This window comes from Siniperca chuatsi, linkage group LG22 (genome assembly GCF_020085105.1).
Source record: "Siniperca chuatsi isolate FFG_IHB_CAS linkage group LG22, ASM2008510v1, whole genome shotgun sequence".
Classification (NCBI taxonomy): Eukaryota; Metazoa; Chordata; class Actinopteri; order Centrarchiformes; family Sinipercidae; genus Siniperca; species Siniperca chuatsi.
In genome coordinates, this window is record NC_058063.1 from 12,502,496 (window position 1) to 12,521,204 (window position 18,709).

General features: G+C 40.8%; 2 protein-coding genes across 6 annotated transcripts in view; both read left to right on the forward strand.

Moving 5' to 3' along the window:
- Window positions 1–2,400: 2,400 nt before the first annotated feature.
- msantd1 (Myb/SANT-like DNA-binding domain containing 1) lies at window positions 2,401–5,648 on the forward strand. Its single transcript, XM_044183332.1, has 3 exons — window positions 2,401–2,998; window positions 3,090–3,383; window positions 5,002–5,648. The coding sequence occupies exons 1-3, from the start codon at window positions 2,745–2,747 to the stop codon at window positions 5,291–5,293; spliced, it is 840 nt and encodes a 279-aa protein (XP_044039267.1). The 5' UTR covers window positions 2,401–2,744; the 3' UTR covers window positions 5,294–5,648.
- A 1,411-nt stretch (window positions 5,649–7,059) lies between these two features.
- The window catches only part of rgs12a (regulator of G protein signaling 12a), a 37,926-nt gene continuing 26,276 nt past the window's right edge, over window positions 7,060–18,709 (forward strand). The window contains exons 1-3 of one of the 5 annotated variants that reach the window (XM_044183712.1): window positions 7,060–7,205; window positions 8,810–10,681; window positions 12,926–13,018. In XM_044183712.1, coding sequence (XP_044039647.1) covers window positions 8,885–10,681; window positions 12,926–13,018 — 1,890 coding nt within the window. In that variant the 5' untranslated portion in view covers window positions 7,060–7,205; window positions 8,810–8,884. Of the gene's footprint in view, window positions 7,206–7,528; window positions 7,765–8,809; window positions 10,682–12,925; window positions 13,019–17,137; window positions 17,412–18,709 lie in introns of those variants that run through there. The other 4 variants (XM_044183714.1, XM_044183711.1, XM_044183713.1 and 1 more) reach the window with 4 other exon arrangements.

Consider the following 18,709-nt stretch of genomic DNA (forward strand, 5'->3'; position numbering starts at 1 on the left):
CTACCAGTTTTCTTTGTGTTTATTTGTGTACTATGTTACACTAGGTTTATGTGAACTCACCATCCTGCAGTAACACACCGAGAGAATTCCACTGACTGTATTGGAGATAACCTACTGTATATTTACAGAAAGATAAAAATGACATTTTCTATCAAATCATGGCAACACAGTGCCATTTTCCATAAAGAATGACTGTTTTGACAAATGTATCAATACTAAATATTCTTGGATATTGGAGTATTTCAATACTAAAATGTCTGGTGCTTGCAGAAAGTTTTAAGACTCATTCTCTTGTTGCACACTAGATTTGATTTAAAATGGATAAAAATAAATCTACACACAATAAGCTATAATGACAAAACAAAAACACACTTTATTCTTTATTTTAACTGAGAGTGGAGTTTTATGTTTAAGTAGCAACATATAGGTAGTCCTGGTATTTTAAATGGTTTACTTCACTCTGCAAGTGCTTACTAAATAAGATGATAATACACCTTGATCCTACATATATTGGTTAGATAATTAGAAATCTATTGTGTAAATACAATTTTTGACATTTTCTTTTCTTATTAGCGAGATGAAATTAGAAAGCTATAAAATGTTCCTGGAAAAGATCCTGTTTAGTCTTATATTAGTCATATAGTTAGATTTTACAGTGTAGTTAGACAAGATCACCCATATTACTGACTTCTACTTCTAGACTTGAGTGGCGCATGACCAGTTTATCTGTAGATTAGTCTGGCTCCTGGATTAGTAGTCTGGATTACCTCCACCTTAATGAATGAGAAAATGTACGGAGATTAATTAAACACAATTATAGTGGACCCCAGCAAGAGGATTCAGTCATGATATTGAACTTCAATGGGTTAGTGGGCAGCTGTGATAGTGAAATAACTGAAATAATAAGCGTATATTTAAACATAAGGATTTAAGACTTACTTTATAAGTTATTTAAAACAACAGGTTGGGGGTTTTTTGTGTTAAATTCTGTGCAAAAACTGTCAAGGCAACAATCACAACCCTGCAAAAATAATAATATTTTACTTTCACGGAGTCTGATTTTCCAAAAAAAAAACAACAACTCGATGGATGATGGAGGATATGTTGCCGCATTGTAGAAATAAGGTGTGTATATAGTTAAAAAAAAAAAAGAAGAAGAAATAAGATGCCAAAATTTGAGTTCAGGTGTTTGATACCATGTCTTAATGCAATACAGGATCACATATGGTCTCAGTACTAGTAAAACAATAAATATGAACCCATACCCAAAAGACCATTTTGTCACCTTTTGAGACATAGGCCTTTTAACTGCACACTGGAGGCAAATTAAAAAACAAACACACAAAAAAACCTTTCAAACTTTCATTTGTTCCTCCATTTCTGCAACGGCGGAGTTTAACCTTTGTCTTAAGTGACAGATGTGATGGATTGGGCAAAGCTGCCAATTTGCGGTATGAAAATGCTGCCTGTCAGGTTACTGAGGAGCAGATGGGTCTAATCAGGCCAGAACTGAGTTAAGCCGGACTGACAGCATCTAGTGGCACTAATAAAGATGAAGTGAGGATGGACGACTTGTTTTAGTGCATTACTATTTCTGTGCTTTTCAGGCAGCATAAGTAAATATGGAGAGACAGAGCAGCAGACAAAATGCTGCAGAGAAAGAGTAGTTTGGGGTTTTACTGTGTATGGATTTGTGTAAAAGACAGTGTGGCTTTGGTGCATAAATATTCTAGAAAGAAAGATGGGAACAGAGAATGTGGGGTAGAGAGAAAGGGAGCAAGAGACTAGGAGAAAAAAATGCACATAATATGGTAGATTAGGGTGCTTGAGATGGGGGTAGACGGAGAACTGCCCCTTGCTGAGATCTAAATGGGGGAGGGGTCTCCAACTGGTTGGAGAAACCCTTCCAGCAGGGGTCCATTGTCTACCACCCCCAGCTATGAAAAGAAAGCTGATTACAGCAGTCAGCATTTTGTATTACATTGCAGGGGTGCTTGTGGTTGATCACCACATGTTGCCATTTTGTCTGATGTCTCCCCTCTGTTATTTCCACCTAAAGTGTTTCACAGTTTTTCAGTGAAAGGCTTTTGCTTGCCTTTTAGGTCTAAACTGCAGGCTGGAAGTGTTTTCCTCTCTTCTACATAATGCCAGATAAAGCAAATCCTCCCTCTCCCCGTCTCAATACGACTTGTCTATTATTAAAAGCTTTTAAAAGGAGCAGTGTGTTGGCTGACTACCAAATCCAGTGCCTTGTTGCCAGGGAAACGCATACCCGTGGTCTCGGCTCTCCCTTTTTTCCCCTCCTCCCCAGAGGCTCATATTTCAAAACTGTCAGCAATCTCATGTGCTCACACTGCTGCCTTTCAGCTAAAAGCTTTTTGTGCTGCTGGTGGAGCAGAATAGAGGGGAAAGGAGAGCGGATGGGAGTGGTTAAAGGAGAGGGAGGGAAAATGAAGGGCCTCCCTCACCGTTGCCAGGGCAACTTGATGTCACTGTGACATCACGCACCACTAAAAGCTTTTAACCGGATTCTTCTCCTGCCTTAGGCCCCATTTTGAGTCCTCTTTCAGCTAGGCTAGGGGGAAGGGCACAGGCAGAACGGTGTGTGTGCCTTCTTGCATGTATCACTCCCTCACTGCAGATTCAACACAGCTCTTAGCACAGTAAAAGACTTTCAAATTCAACCTCTAAAGATCCTATTTCTGCAAACACAGCCTGCACAGGCCAAGAGAACCATTTCAAAAATGGCAACAGAGGATGGTTTCAGCTACCTATTGCCAGGCCACAGTGAGAAACACAGGCGGGCCCCAAACTGGACCGACGGTGAAATGAAAGCCCTCCTGTACGTGTGGGAGGAACACCACAACGAACTGAAAATGAGCAAGAGGAACGCTAAGGTTTACGAGAAGATGTCCCAGAGGTTTTTCCAGCTGACCGGAGAGCAGCGCTTCAAAGAGGAGATCAAGATGAAAATCACCAACATGTCTTTTCAGTACAGGCAAGTGCACCAGATCCAAATCTCCAATCAGAGTTGTGACTTCAAACTCCAGCTGTTGCATGACTTTAAACATCTATTTTTGATCTAACAGGCGACTGAAATCCACAGTCAGTGAAAGTGGGGAGACGCCGGACTGGCCGTATTATAAGCCCATCGAGAAGATCCTCTCCAAGCCGCTGGAGAACGGGCGGGTGAACTCTCTGGAGTTCCAGGCCTCCGCTGCAGGTCCCTCCACTTCCTCCCAGTCTACAGACAATCTGGTGCCCCAGTCAGAGGAGGGGATGATGGGATTCCTGCCAGAGTACACAGGCTCCTCAGATGAGATGGAGATAAAACAAGAGCTGGACTCTTTGAGCTCTGACAGTGAGCACACACAGGGCTCCAGGTAACAGGAACTAGACTAGACACATGTTGTGTGGGTGTGTGTATATGTGTGTCACTGATAGATTTAATAACAGGTTGATAGACTGACCTTTGTATTTTATTGTTTGAGGGAAGCAATCCACCAAAGTTGTTCATTTTCAACTAAGCTGACATAATAGCCCTACAAGGCTTTACTCTCTCTGCCATGTTGTCACATATGATAACTTTTGCATGTGTCATAAAAATATGACTGCAAACCATATTATCAAGAAATCAAACTCAGTTTGTAGAATACCTTATTTAGGATATACAATCAAATTAAGAATAGATTAATTTTGTGTCTATGACCAATACATGTTTTTGAAGAAGGGAAACACTTCCAAAACCAAAAGCACTAGTAACAAATGTAGCAAAACAATTCTACTTGCGAACTCAAGAGTAAACACATTAGTAGAAATAACTTCTGGAGCTGCACCATAGATAGCAGAGAGCGGTGACTACAGCAAAAAGTTGAAAAAAAAAGGTTTAAAGTTTTCTCTTTAGACTTAGTATTTTGCAACAAAGAAATCATAGTCCTTTGGAAAAAACTTTTAGGGAGTATGAGGGGAAAACAGATGATTTAGAACACATTTTGATGGTACTATACAGTATCAACAAATAACATGTATTCTTCTTTAAGCTTCCCATCTACCATTTGTTAATAATTACCTTGAAATTAATATATAAATACATAAATTTGTGATTTTAAAAGTAGCTTAACCACACCAAAACATGAATTCCACCAGGGTCAAAAGCTGTGATGGAAGTTATTGCTACTCTGCTAAGCTAGGCTAGTTACTTTTTAAAAATAAGTAACTTTTTTATTCCCCATTACTGGATTTTGCTCTCCGCCTCATTTATGTCAGATAACAAACTAAATTGCAATGATGTTAGTTTATCAAAATTGATATATATCAATTACAAGAAACAGCTTGGGGGGAAATTAAGTAAATTTTGCTTTAGCAACGGCTAGCCTTGGTTATCTTCAGCTAGCTTCAACTGGATTTGGCTCTCTTGCTTGCGTCAGCTGTGTAGTTTACTGTTGGGTTTATACTTATATATCGTAACAAGGAGAAACAAGGGAAAAAGTAAATACATTAGCTTTAGCTAAGGCTAACTTAGCCGCAGTTATCTTCAGCTAGCTTTAACTCTTGGCTGTCTTGCTTTAGCTGCGTAGTCGACTGTTTGGTTTGATGTTTAGCTGTGTTTTGCAGTAGCTGTTAGCTGCCAATTTTATACAGATTTTATACAATTGTAATTATACATGACATACATGACATGACATAATTAAATCTTTTATATGGTAAATTATTTTGTTTAGATCTGTTATTAACTAAATTTTGACTTGAATATGTGGTTACTGCTTTTTTAGGGCAATATGCCAATTTAATTAGTTTATTCAGTAGGTCTATTTTTTTTATTACTGTAAAATACTTCTGGTACTTTAGTTCTATGATTTCTGGCTTTGGGAGAGAGTTGCTGTTGTTAACAAATTGCAGACTGTTTTAAATTGTACGACTAACAATTAGCTCTTGAACCCAGAGGTGATCTCTTATTACAAAACACTGCCTGCTCTAAAAGGTTCACTCTCTGTTCTCCAGCTCGCACCCTACTTCAGCCAGGAAAAGGCATGCCAACAAGCACCTGTCCATGAAGAGAAAGAAACTGCGAGTGATGCAGGCCATGTTGCAGCAACAAAGGAGGTCGAGTCGGGCCATAGAGGAGACGTGCAGGGAGGTCCGTCGAGCCCTGCACCAACAGAACCTCCTCCAGGTCCAGTGTCTGCAGCTGCAGGAACGTATGATGAACCTTCTGGAGAAGATGATCCAGCCTCCCTCCGCCACGTCAGCATCATGGGGTCAGAGCGGGGTTAAAGAGCCAGGAAAGCCATGAAGTGTGAGGGTTATGATTGTCTGGGAGAGATCATGGTCTTGCCTCACCTCTAGCCTTGTTGAAGCAAAAATGTAAAAGTATATTTATTATGGATTTCAGTTTAACATTGAACATTTTAAGGTTTATCGTCTCGCATAGGTCAAAGTATAGCTTTTATCAGTGCAGAGATGCTATAGAGAGGTGCCAGAAATATGCTGTCACCATTTCTGAAGGTGTCCTCAGCATTTACCTACAGTAAATCAGGTTCCAATCTGAGTTGTCATTGTCAGGATAGCTGTATCAGATCTTCTTTCTTGATAATTTGCCAAGTACCCTAATAAAAGCACTGTGGGAACAACAGCCTTGCAAAACCAGACTTATCTTGTGACATCATTTTTTCGCTGTGCCAGGATAATTATAAGTTGGGATGGTTTGATGTCAAAACAGGGCAATTTTTAGCATTATGAACCAGGAATTGAAGCAATGATCCCTGATGTTATTGAAGTAATAGGAAAGGAGCTGTCAGCAGATGGCATCATGACCAACACAAACTGCAGCAGGATGAGACAGAATTGAATTTTACAATGTTATACTGATGTGGCTGCATAGAAAACAAACTGGAAAAGATGCCGTCTCTGACGGTGGCCACACTGAGTTTCTAAGAATGAAGGGAACATTTCCTACTTTCAACTGATAGAACTTTTCAAGGTAAAGCTTAATTAAATATAATAAATAAAAATCAGACAAATATTGAGTCCACTTCCTCATTCTTCTATTCATGTCGAGCAACTTAAAATTGTGCATCACTGTGACCACACAGACTGGCATTTATGTCTAGTCAAGTCAGTTTTATTTATATAGACCAATATGACAAATCACAATTTGCCCCAAGGGGCTTTACAATCTGTACACTATACAACACCCTTGTGTGAAGAGGATAGATCAGGACAAATGAGCAGCTACAGGTGTCGCCCACTAAGTAGGATCTGAGTCACACTACCTCCTCTTCACCATAGAGACCTGGGAAGAGGGCAGGCCACACAAACACAGAAGAGGACAACACCATTCACACAGACAGGAGAAACAAACAAACACACAGAGGGAGAGAGAGCCATGATAACATGCACACTAACACAGCTTGGCAGCTTTTAGTGCACAGAAACAAACAGCAGAGGGTTCTGCATTCTGCCTGCCCATTAATTGGGCTGAGTAAGGACAAACAAATTACATATACAGTGTTTAATCTTGGCTGTCATTGTGCTTTTAGGATTAGATACAAATGCAAACCTCAAGTCAGAAACAGAAAAACACATTTTCTTTCCAGAGATTTCAATACTTTAACATGTAAAGATGTCATGTTCTTATTTGCATTTCTGCAGAACAAAACAACAATCATCTCTTGTCTTTCATTGTTACTGCAGGGTAATTGCAGGGTAATTATTGAAATGCAAAATACACAGAAGGTAAGGGCTGATAGAGCCTAGGTCTTTGCCTTTCAGCCTATTTTAAGAGGATTTGGAGAAACTGGGGATTAAGTTGGTTCCATCACACACTACACAAACGTCACTGCTTCATGAAAATGAAAATGCAACGCTGTTTGCTCGAGATGTAAACCAAATATCGCTACCTGTTATGTTGATGTTACCATGAATTATTTAAAAATAAACAAATCGCGGCAAATAGCATTGGGATTTATCAGTATTATTGTATTGTTATAGTATTATATTATTATTCATTCTTTTCTGCACATGTGAAGGTTGCGCCTGTGTAGTAAAGCCATGTGACAATGTGTGCAACCGTTGCAGCCCTTTGACCAGAGAGGTATTGTTTACAGACCATCTGCAGTAGTAAAGTGCTGCTGCTCCAGAGGAGAGAGGGTCGACCCACATGCAAAGTGATTGAGGGATACAGCAGTAATAGCTAAATCAAACCGGTAAGACTTATAATGTAGCCTATATCTTTTTAAAATTATATTGAGAAGTTCTCATCATTGAATGTGTTGTGCGTTTTAAAAATCTAACGTGCTCCTTCGTGACATGTTTCCGGAATTATTACAGAGCTTTCAGTGTTGTTTCATTCCCAGTGGGCCTACTTGTATATTTAAGTGGCGTTGTTTATTTAAAAAACAACTCTAGCTTTAAATTTTGATTTACTTAAGCGCAAAATACAGCCTGTCAATATCAGCCAATAGCGTCACTCCAATAGTTTGAATATTGAACGTGACAGGCGTGGTGATTGGCCAGAAGGAGGTGTCACATGTTCCTGAGACGTTACGCTGTCATGGTTACAGTGAAAGACGCTTTGTGATCACCGCGTTGAGTGAATGGTGAATGGAGGGTGGTGCTCTCGCTCACTACTGAATCACGACAGGGAAATATTGTTTTGAATAATTAAAATGGACGTGTAATGTGAAAAATGTAAACGTTCGGACTTTTAACAGCGCGAATGTAAATCCGTGGGAGTTTTTGTGGAACTTTTCACCCCTGGAAAAGGTAATTTAAAAAGTTAGTCCCCAAACAGTCTCAATGTGGTGATAGTTGTGTGCTTACGTGCGAGCGTAACATCGGTTTAACTGTTTTATAGCTGATAAAAAATAAAGAAGCCACTAGGCTTCGTCAGGTGTTTCCGGTGCTGAAAATATTTAACTTGTGTGGTGAGTAGAGTATTGGAACATTTAAAAACAGTGGCTGACCGAAACCAAAGAGTCTGGTTATCGTAAATGTTGTTGGTGAGCAGAGAGCCAGCTGGCACTCTGTTTTGGGGGAGTGGGGGGAGGGGAGTCATTTGCAAGCTGTGTTGGGACATAAAAGCTGTAGCTTATGTGTCTTATCTCTGACAGATAATTGCTCAAATAAGATTGATAGAATTGCTTTACTTGGATTATAAATTACTTTAGTAAGAGTAAAAAAGAGCTAGAGAAACGCCCTGCCCCTTATTTTTGTTTGTTTTAAAGTGTGTGTATTGTAAAGTATTTTGCAATTCTGTTTTTAACAAATGGTCTCAACAAAAAGTCTGTATTATATAAGTATAAAATAATAACTTAATATAATTAATTTACTGGGTATTGTGGAGTTGAAACTATTAATCGATTAGCTGATCATCAGGAAATTATCCAACAACAATTCTGATGATTGATTAATTGTTTAAGTTTTAAGTTTTTGAGCAAACAATTTGCCAGTTACAGCCTCTCGAAAGTGAAGATTTCCTGCTTTAGTTTGTCTCAAATGGCTGTAAACTAAATATCTTTGTTGTTTGGGCTTTGGGAAACTGTAATCTGCGTTTTTCACTATTTTGGCAAGACCAAACAATTATTCAATTCATTGACAAGGACTTCAGCAGTGTGTTAGTTGCAGCTGTAGTATAGTGCTTCAAATCACCATTTCACCTCAACATGTCTCCTTTGAAAGCTGATGAGCAACTGAATTATTGTGCAATCCTGTGTTAATTCTTCCGTTCTTATGTTTCGTATAACTTGATGTATTGCAAACAAACTTCAATTTTGTTTCTTTCCTTTTTGCCCACTTTGTGTAACTGCAGAATGACAACAACACAGTAGTGTTGGCAAGTGTTTCAGTTCCCACACACTGGATCTCATAGCACCCTACAGCAAAGATGAGGATACAGGGACAGCCTGAGGGCGCAAGGAGACGTTTGGATTTAAATACAGTCGGTGAGCTCAGGGGTGTGGAGGTCATCCGTGGTCGGGTAGGATATGGCTTTACTATTTCGGGACAGAGGCCGTGTCTGTTGAGTGGCATCCTGGAGGGAAGTCCTGCTGACTTGGTGGGACTCAAGCAGGGGGATCACATCATGGCCATCAATGGAACTGATGTGTCCACTGCTTTGCATGAGACTGTGGTGCAGTTGATTGGCAGCTGCAAAGGACCCTTGCAGTTGGTGGTGCATGCTCCCAGCCGAATCATGGGGAACCCCATTCTTAATGATGCAAAATTTGGGATTGGCCAGAAAAATAGTATTTTCCAAAAGGCAGGTGTTCTCCGCACTATCTCGGATGATTCAAGCAATTCCTCCTTTAACTCAAGTCATGCTATCATCGCCAAACAGAGGCCGGTGTCAGAGCCGGATATGTCTAGGTTGTCACAACACTGGAACTCTTTAGCTGAGCAGCCAAAGGAGGAAACTTCCAGAGTGGGGGACACAGACTCTGTGTTTACAGACACAGAAGAAGCTAATCCAGACTGGAGTATTTTAAACATGACCTTGGTGGTGGGCTACCTGAGCTCCACAGAGCTGATTTTAAACACTACAGAATCAGAGGAGGACTGTTTAAAAGCGATTCGGGAACGAATACGACAATTGGGAACAGAGCAGGACACCCATACCCTGGTAATGATGAAGATCATGTTTGACTGCATCCGACTTTGTGACGACGCAGGAGCTGTTTTGGCAGCCTTTCCTGCTGAGAATCTGGTTTTAGGGGCTGTGTGTGCTGAAGACCCACGTTTTTTATGCCTGGTCACTACAGCACATATAATCAATGGCCGTGTACCCGAGGATGGTCCTCTGCGGGCCTCCTGCCATGTTTTCTTCATCGACCCAGAGCTGGGGACCCATGAGGACCACATAGGCATTGCTGGACGCTTTGGCTTCGACTGCACTCCAGATCCAGATGCCTTGGGCTGCTTGGAATTCCCTCAGACTCCCCCAGATGTTCTTCACTTTGTCACAGTCCTGTACAGTGACATGGGGGAGGCTGTGGAGAGGCTTCGAGTCAAACTGGACATGGAGGCTCAGCAGCAAGCCAAGGAGAATGGCAGCACTGGTAAACAAGGCAGCGCCAGCAGCAATGGGGACAGTGGAATTGGAAATGCATCCCCCCCTGAGGAGAGAGCAGGCAGGGATTTCCCTTCTGCAATCCAAAACCACCCTGGGGCCCACCTCCCCAGCTGTCCATGGGATTATCCTCCGGCTGAAGACCTCACCCCAATAAACCTCTCCAAGAATGGCCAAAAACATAATCCAAAGAACAGTGCCAGCACACATTCCCTTTCAGAGTCACTACCTGGCCCTGATTCTCTTACTAGCTTTTATGGAGGTCCCCCACCCAGGCTGGAGTTCCAGTTTAAGCCCCCACCACCTCCTATGCCTTTGGGTAAAAAAACAAACTTCTTCGGAGATCCTCTCAGAGGTAGCCAAAGGTGGTTCTCAAAGCCAAAGTGGCCAAAAGCCCTAAGTAGTGATCCTGAGCCTCAGGTGATATCCGACAACAACTGGTCCTCCAGCGTTAGCCTTAGCACCAGCACAATTAACCTGCCTCCCCCCATGAGCCAGATCCCCTCAGACAGGTACCGGTCAGGAGAGGTCGTGATGCTCCCTCCCAGAGAGGAATGGACCAAAAGGTTTCTTGAACAGAGAGAAAAACAGCGGAAAGATGGTAGTATCAAAAATGTAAGTAAGATACTTTTTTTTACATTTTAAAACTGAAATCTGCAGCATTTAAAAACAGCGCATTTCTCATAGTAGTAGAGGTTCTCTCTCTCTAACCTGCTCTTGAGAAATGTTGATCAGGTTTGTCAGATCACACAGGGGATCTGTGGTCTAAATAAGTGGTTCCCAGCCCACCTAAAACAAAGCAATGGCTACTTATTACCCCTGGTTACCAGTTGCACATGTCTCCTGGTTGTGACCAGTTCAACTAAACAGATTTTTTTGTCTGTATTTTATTTTTAGAAGCCTGAAGAGGTTAGAAAATTATCCAATACTTCATTAGAACAAAGGCAAATATTAGAAAAGTCAGACAAAATTAACATCTTGTTGTGCAGCAGAAATATGTTTACTGTGTTTCCTGTCATGTCAGTCATCTTGCAACTCCTCAGGTTTATCTTGCAACCACATGTAGCGGTCTAAATTCTGGTCTAAATGAACATTAACTGGTCAGTCAATGATATTTTGAATATGTGAAAAATTACAGATTTCAACTTTAATGTTCTGATTATAGGTGAAAACATTTTACCCGTGGCTATTTACCTTACCTTAAAACTTGATTTGTGTGTAGTTTTTCTAGATATTCTAGGATTTTAAATACTGATGACTCTTGCTTTTGCTCATCTAAACTGTATCCTTGCAGATAATTTCTTGGCCATGTGTTAATGAGAAATCCTTACACACAGTGACATTAAATAGTTTCATTGTAAGCACAGTCATGCTGAGACGAACATCTGTTTCTGTACTTCATTCATGTTTAACACAGCGACACAGGAAGTATTAAATGGTCACATGGAGTTGGGTTTCCAGACACTGAGGGGGTGTTAGTCGGCCTGTTTTTGGTGGCACCTAAAATGAAATACAATACTACTATTTCAACAGTCAATGGGTACTGAGTGTGAATTGAACTCAGAAAGCACCTGTTGTAAGTCAATGATGTCATTGTCATAAATGTGCGGAGAGAAGGAAACTGATTTTTTTATGTTACTGTCCTCACTGCCCACAAGATGGCCCTGTGTATCCATGTAGTCCCGGAAATGAGCCTCTCTCAGGAAATCAGTGATGTGTATGCAGTATCTCTGAATTAGTTTCTTTCTCTCAGCCACGGACATGACTGTAGTTAGTTGGCATGAATTCGAACATGTTGTAAATGGCGAAAAATCTAAATTCAAGGCATTTTAGGTTATGTCCAGTGTGTATTTAACAAAGTTCAGCTACAAAATCTTTACTTTTTGATCTTCCATTTACAGTATGTATTGGTGTTTTCAACCTTATTTAAGCACAGTATTTTGCTGTGTTTATATAAGTGGATTGTGTCTTTGTCCCCCAGCTTGCATTAGATCAGAAAGACGACAATCTTGCACAGGAAGCCAGGAAAATTACAGGGTAGAGCCCATGCCATGCAGCGGTAATTATCTGCAATTCTTGAACTCTCGTTCAAACATTAGACACAGCCTTTGCCAGTCATAAGAATAGGGATGGCTGGTTAAACACTATTTCATACAGTGTATGGTTAAATGGCATTATCTTTTCTAAAGTGATTGGCAGAAAGACATGGTGGTTCTATTGGATCTCTTATGGTAGTTTTTGACAGACTGTGAAATTAGTGCTTCTGTCTCTGTACTTTTGAAACAGGGTTGTAGTATTTCAGGTTAACTTTATGCGACCAATCTGCATGTTGTCAGATAGGACTGTGTGTCATGACCCCTGCTATATGTAAATGCACATGCTTTGGCAGAGAAATCTGTCAAATTTAGTAGAAAATCTGAGATTTCCAGAGCAACTGACTAACCTCAAAGTCACTTCTTACTTTGACAGTAGTGTTACGTTTTCATTTTCTCTCACACTCCACGAGTAACTCCTCAGACTCCAGTCAAAAACTGCACTCAAACACTTTGTCTTGGAATAATTTCATTATCACAGTCAGTCACAACACATTTTGTGTGTTTTAAATTTTACTTTTTAAAGAAGATGAAGGCATGTGAGTGATACAGTATACTAGTATGTAAAGTATTTATGCATAGTATTTTTAAATAATTCCTGTTTATTACAACTTCTCTTTTTTTACCTTCTAGTTTTTCAAACTTTTAGCAAGTTGCATTTTCTAGGATTTGATCAATAATGACAATAAAACTGAATGTTGATTATACTGTGAATAGTATTGGTCTTTGTGTCTTTGGTCATCCGTCTCTCCTTTATTTTTCACAGGGCTCCAGGTTTTGGGGTATGGGTGTTGTCCGGGCCTCTAAACGCCGCTCTGCCAAACGTCTCAGCCTGGCACGATCACTGGATGACCTTGAGGTAGGCACCAAGTTTAGGACATTCGTATATTTTAATTTAATTCATTTTGCCATGGCTCCTCACAAATGTTGTTTCAAAATGGAAAATCAACAGTTGTTTTCTAGAGTTTCAATTTCACGTATTTTTCAAAGTTGATGGGAATTATAATGTTCATAAAGTGACAGTCTTCTGTATGTCCTATTCTGCTGGGCCTGTATGCAGAACATGTGTCCCTAATGTGGACATTCAGTTAAACCATCCCCCTTTCTCATTCTGCTCCACTTTCAGCTCTTTTTTAACCTTTCATTTCCATTGCCTTGAACTCTGCGTTTGCTGCTACACTTGTGGCACGGGGTGGCTCACAAAGTGGTCTTTGTGTGGGCCAGAGCCACGGTCCTGTTTGTTTGGCCTCTCTAATGAGCACTGCTGCACGAATATCGTTCTCGTTTTCTCTTATTAATATTGCCGAGGAACTCTCTTTCTCCGATGGTCTCCAAATGCATGCATTACTCATGTGCGATGATTCATATTCACAAAAACACACGCACGCTCTACCTACATCTCATAATTGTTCTGTATGCATATGAACAGACACAAAAACAAACCAAAAAGTGGCACACTTTGTTGCATATCCACGCATTAGTCACAGTCACACACAGACACACCCCCAGACCACACATTGTACTCAAAGAGGCACCCCACAGATCTCCTCAGGATTGTCCCAACACACAGTTATCAGTGCTGTTGTTGAAAATCTCCAGGTTCTGAGCAGGTCTGCCCCAGATGTACAACCACAGGATTAAAGATGGCTATAAAAGGCTACGACAGCTGCAGAGTTTCTGCTTGCATAGCATACCTTTTATGCCTTCTTTCATTGTTGATTTACTGTAATCACTATTCGACAGTATGCTAATGTTCTCAAAGAAAAGTACTCCAAATCCTAATGGTTCTCCCATCGTATCCTTACTGTATGTTCTGTATGGATTACTTTGTTCGGACTAATTCTGGGCATTTTGTCTTTTAAACAAGTTGTTAATCATGTGTTTTTTTTTGTTTTGTTTTCTGAGCTCCAAATCGGCTGATATGCATGTTTTTTTTGTTGGTCTGTGTTCATTATATTTAGTTGCTATGGTTATGGCTTCCCATCAGTTGCAAGTTAGGTTGCATCTGTCAAGAGTAAAATTACTTCTGAGTTTACCATCATCCCTAACAACTGATGCAGCTGTTTTTGAATGGGCATTGTTAAGAGACATTTATTCCTGCTCTCTGTTTAGTTTATAACGTAGAGAACTGAGAAGCTTCAGGCTGCTGTAATCAGTTTTCTATTTTACACTTGGAACTATTTTTCACGGAACAAAATGACATTGGCCGGAGAGAAAGCTGCTTTCACACTTGTAGTATTGCGTTGAGTTCTCTTTTTTACACCTCGAGTTTGCTTTGTTACACAATGTTTTTTGCGCCTGTTATACCTGGACTTCACATCTCTACTCTGCTCAGGAGCTGCTGTGACACCAACAGGGAGAGACAGACTCAGACTGGTCTAATATGTTGTAAGTCTCAGTAATGTCAAACAAACCTACTGGCCTTAAACATGCAATCATCATGGGTAATATGGTTTCTGTACATTTTCAAGCTCTGACATGTTGGCTGTTGAATAAATGGCTGATTTTAAACAGCTGAAGTTTGGTTTGGCATTTATGTATAATGGAAAATAGAATGTGGTTGTCCATATAATGACATGAATGTTTTTGTTTGATTAAACAAGACTTAATTTGGGATGCTGGAATTATTGAGTTTTGAATGTGGATTTTTCATTTAGCTGATCTGCTTCAAACTTGTCAGTGTCTCTCCCTCGAACTGATTTTGAAAATCTGCATTCAGCAAGCTGGAGTAATACTTCTTGTTTCAGGAATGTCACCATGATTTCTTTGGTTACATAATATTACAATATATTCTTTTGCAAGGGAAACACCAGTTTTTATCAAAACACCAGTGGGAATCCATTTCTATTCAAACAGTTGAACATAGTCACTGCTATGCAAACGGAGGCTGTTTGTTTCGCACAGAGCCATATCGACTGCAATTGTTGAAGGAGTGAAGAGTGTTAGACGTTCAATTTCCCCATCCAAAACTTCATATATATCAGTCAGTGGCGGATAACATAAGACAAGCAGCTTTGATAAGGATCCCTTCAATTTAGTTTTCAAAGAATTATAACCTATATATATCTCGATCTGGATATTTTACTGTTGAAAAATAAATTTGTCAGTGGTTTCTGGTGGACACTATGTAACTATATAATGGCAACACTGTTTATAAATTGTCCCAAACATATCTTTGGCATTTCTGTACTGCGATGTTGGCCGTCACACACTGATATATTTCTGATTAGCTAATATCTGGCGATAATATCACTCGGTCTCTACCTCCTATTAGATAACATCCAAGAAATCAGAAAATCAGTTCTCATAGGTATTCAGACCGCATCTAATCAAGGACAGTATTTTACCCCATGCAGTTTTATATCATGGTTGGTCTATACATTCCAAGTAAAAACACCATAGGGAATCTTTTATGGTTGTCAAAGGCAATTAGATCCTCACCTAGCACTTTCCACCTGAGCTCTTGTTTCAAGGGCTGAGCTTCACCCTGGGTTCATGGTCAGAGATCAGATGGTGCACTTCTAACAGCCCCTGCCACAGCAAACCAAAGCCCATCCAATGGCATTACCAATTATGTCCTTATAAAGACTTATACATATGGAAAAGTTGGTGGTTTTACTTTAGCAACAGATTTAGGGAACTATTTGTGTTTTTGTCCAGTCAGACATGAGAGAAAGTGAAGCCTGAGAACTTGTTTTCTCTCCACTTCAGAGAGAATACGGATAATAAACGATCAACCTATCAAGCCTATGAACAACTCTAAACTGTTGCCCTGAAATTACTCCTTGCCTATACAAATTCAATGATTAGCAGTGCGGGTACAAACTCGAGGGGTTGAAGTGTTTCTGCAGCGCTTCCTGACTTGTTGTGAAGGATGTTCTGAGGGACTGTTCTCATGGCAAGTTTTGCAAAAGTACGTGATAAGCTCTAAGTCAGCGGATGCATCTGGACTCACAAGGACACCGTGAAACTATTTTGGAGTTCACCATCAGTGCTCGGGGCAGACCCCTGCGGATAACCCCTGTATGTGGCCTCGCTGCATGTTGTGGACGAGCCCAGAACAATTTGGACGCGTGTGGCTGTGTTGCTTTTTCCATGGTCGGCGGTGTGCGTCACAGTGGCTAGCACAGGAATGAGCAAATGCTTGTTATTTTTCATCACATTACAAAGGCTCACGTAGCTTTTGCTATATATATATATATATATATATATATATATATATATATATATATATATATATATATATATATATATATATAAAATCGTGCTTTTGATGTGTTTCGATGTGTACCTTTCTGGTTCAGTAGAGGAGAAACTGCTGTATAATTCTGTGTTTGTGCTGATTCGTTTTCCCTGCATCTTGTGAGGAAGAGTGTTTTGATGCTTGCTGACCTTTGTCAGCATGCTGTTGTCAGATCCCCTTATGTTTGGGCATGTCGAAGAATGTGCTCATTTCCACACGCAGCTTGTCGCAGCCCTACTGCAAATGCCCCCACATCCCACCCTCTGCACCGCTCCACCGTTATGATCTCTTGCTCATCACAGACTCCTTGTTTCTAGCTCCAAACAGATGCTTTGCGCCCGCGACGTGCAGCAGATGACAGTGTGTTCAACTTTGCAGCGGTAACACCATTAGCAGGCTGCTGTGCCCATGTTCACACCGACTCTATCTTCTTCTGAGGTGTTGCTGTATGTGTAAACATCTGTTAATGCAAGCCGTTAGTTAATGCACATTGTTTTATTCAGGCATACTCTATAGGTGCCTGCTGGCAAATTTGGGGCACCTCTTTTGCTCCATGAGTGTGAAGTTTCTCCTATCCTTTTAGGTGTGGAGACATTAGTAGCTCTTGTTTGCACGCCTGCGGGTAATAGATCTGTGCTGTGGGCGTAGCAGAAACCAAGAGAAGGCATGAAGACACAGAGACGGGGAGGGAGGTGAACAGAGAGGGAAAGAGGAGGAATTTACAGCAGAGAGAGAGAGAGAGAGAGAGAGAGAGGAACCGGCAGCAGAGGAAGAGAGAGGGAGCTTTTGAACTCCCAGTAGCTGTCAGGGTTTTCAGCTCTCCTGCACGCTCTCTCCTCCCCCCGTTGAGCTCTGTCTCTCTGCACTGCAAACGCCGACTCGCACACGCGCCGCGGAACTCTAGCGGATGGACTCGTTTACACACACCAGGCGTGTGGAGCAGCGCTGAAGAGAAGCCAAACACACGCACACAGCGCCATACATGGAGCAAACTTTAACTCTCAACTCTGTAAGTCTTGTCGTGAAATCCTCGAGTCTTGATTATTTTGTCTGTCTCCTCTCCTCTTCTGTTTGGTGATGCCATCTTCATCTTCCACACTATCTTCCCCGCCACCGTTACTTTTCCTTCTTTGGGCTCTTTGTAGCTCCTGTTGTAGCCTTTGAGCGGCACACACTGGTTAGCTTGTGTGGTCTGTCAGAGGAATGTTTTTGACCAGTGCCAGCTGAACTCTCATGGTGCTGTATGACACACACTGCGCTGCTGTATACAGCAAAATGTGGTCTAGCATCTATATCAGGATGCACGCTGACTTTAAATTAGACGTTATACTAAAAGGGTTTTGTGAAGTTACCCAAGATTATTCTTGTAAACTGTACATAAAGGCTTGCTTGAGGGCCTTTGAATGAAGTGCGCTTTGTTGCACTTGCCCTGAGAAGTGACCCTTTTTGCAATCATTTGGTGCCATTGGGAGAAGTTAGATTCGGTGTGAGGGAAACTGAGATCAGAGGTTGTTGTTTTGAGATAGAATTAAATGCTCAGTGGATGTTCAGTTGCATTGTACTTTTTAGGTGATCATGTAACAGCCACAGTTTAGTTTGAACTTAAAATGGTTGCCTGTGGTTTTGCCTTGCCCCTATTGGCTTTGTGCAGGCATGTCCCCGCTCTGATTCACCAGCCCTCTTATTCACTTATCTCACACAAGCTTTTGCTAAAATACTTTTTTTTTTTTTTTTGGTGCTGCATGATCTTTGTTGCTCATACAGTAGGTCTTAAAGAAACATACATACAGTATATACAAGCAACCAACCTATGTGCACCTACAACTTAGAGTTATGATTATTATACATATTATAATAGTTGCTAAAATTCTATGCCATACTTCATTATAGAAAATCTTCCCTCTATTTTTGATGTGGGTGTTATGACTTGAGAAAATGAGCAGGGATAGTGTGTTCCTGGGGATTAGCAGTAGAGGCAGGAGAACACGACGCACTTTTATCTCGCTGACATCACATGGCCAGCTCTGGAGTGTGGGTGGACAGTTGTGCTCACAAAATGTATCCTTAGGCTAGCATTATAGGATGCAAAGACTAAACAGCCTGACATTTTCTAAATGTCTCCACTATGGTTCCTTCCTCTTCTTCTCTTCTCCCGCAAGAGGTTTTATTGCAATTACATAGACTGCTTTCTCCAAAACCACCGGCTGGAAAAACAGCACATTTACACAACAAAACTTGAGAAGAAGTTATTTAACTGTCCAGCTGCTCAGAGTATGAATATGCAACAGCCAATAACCAGATGACCAG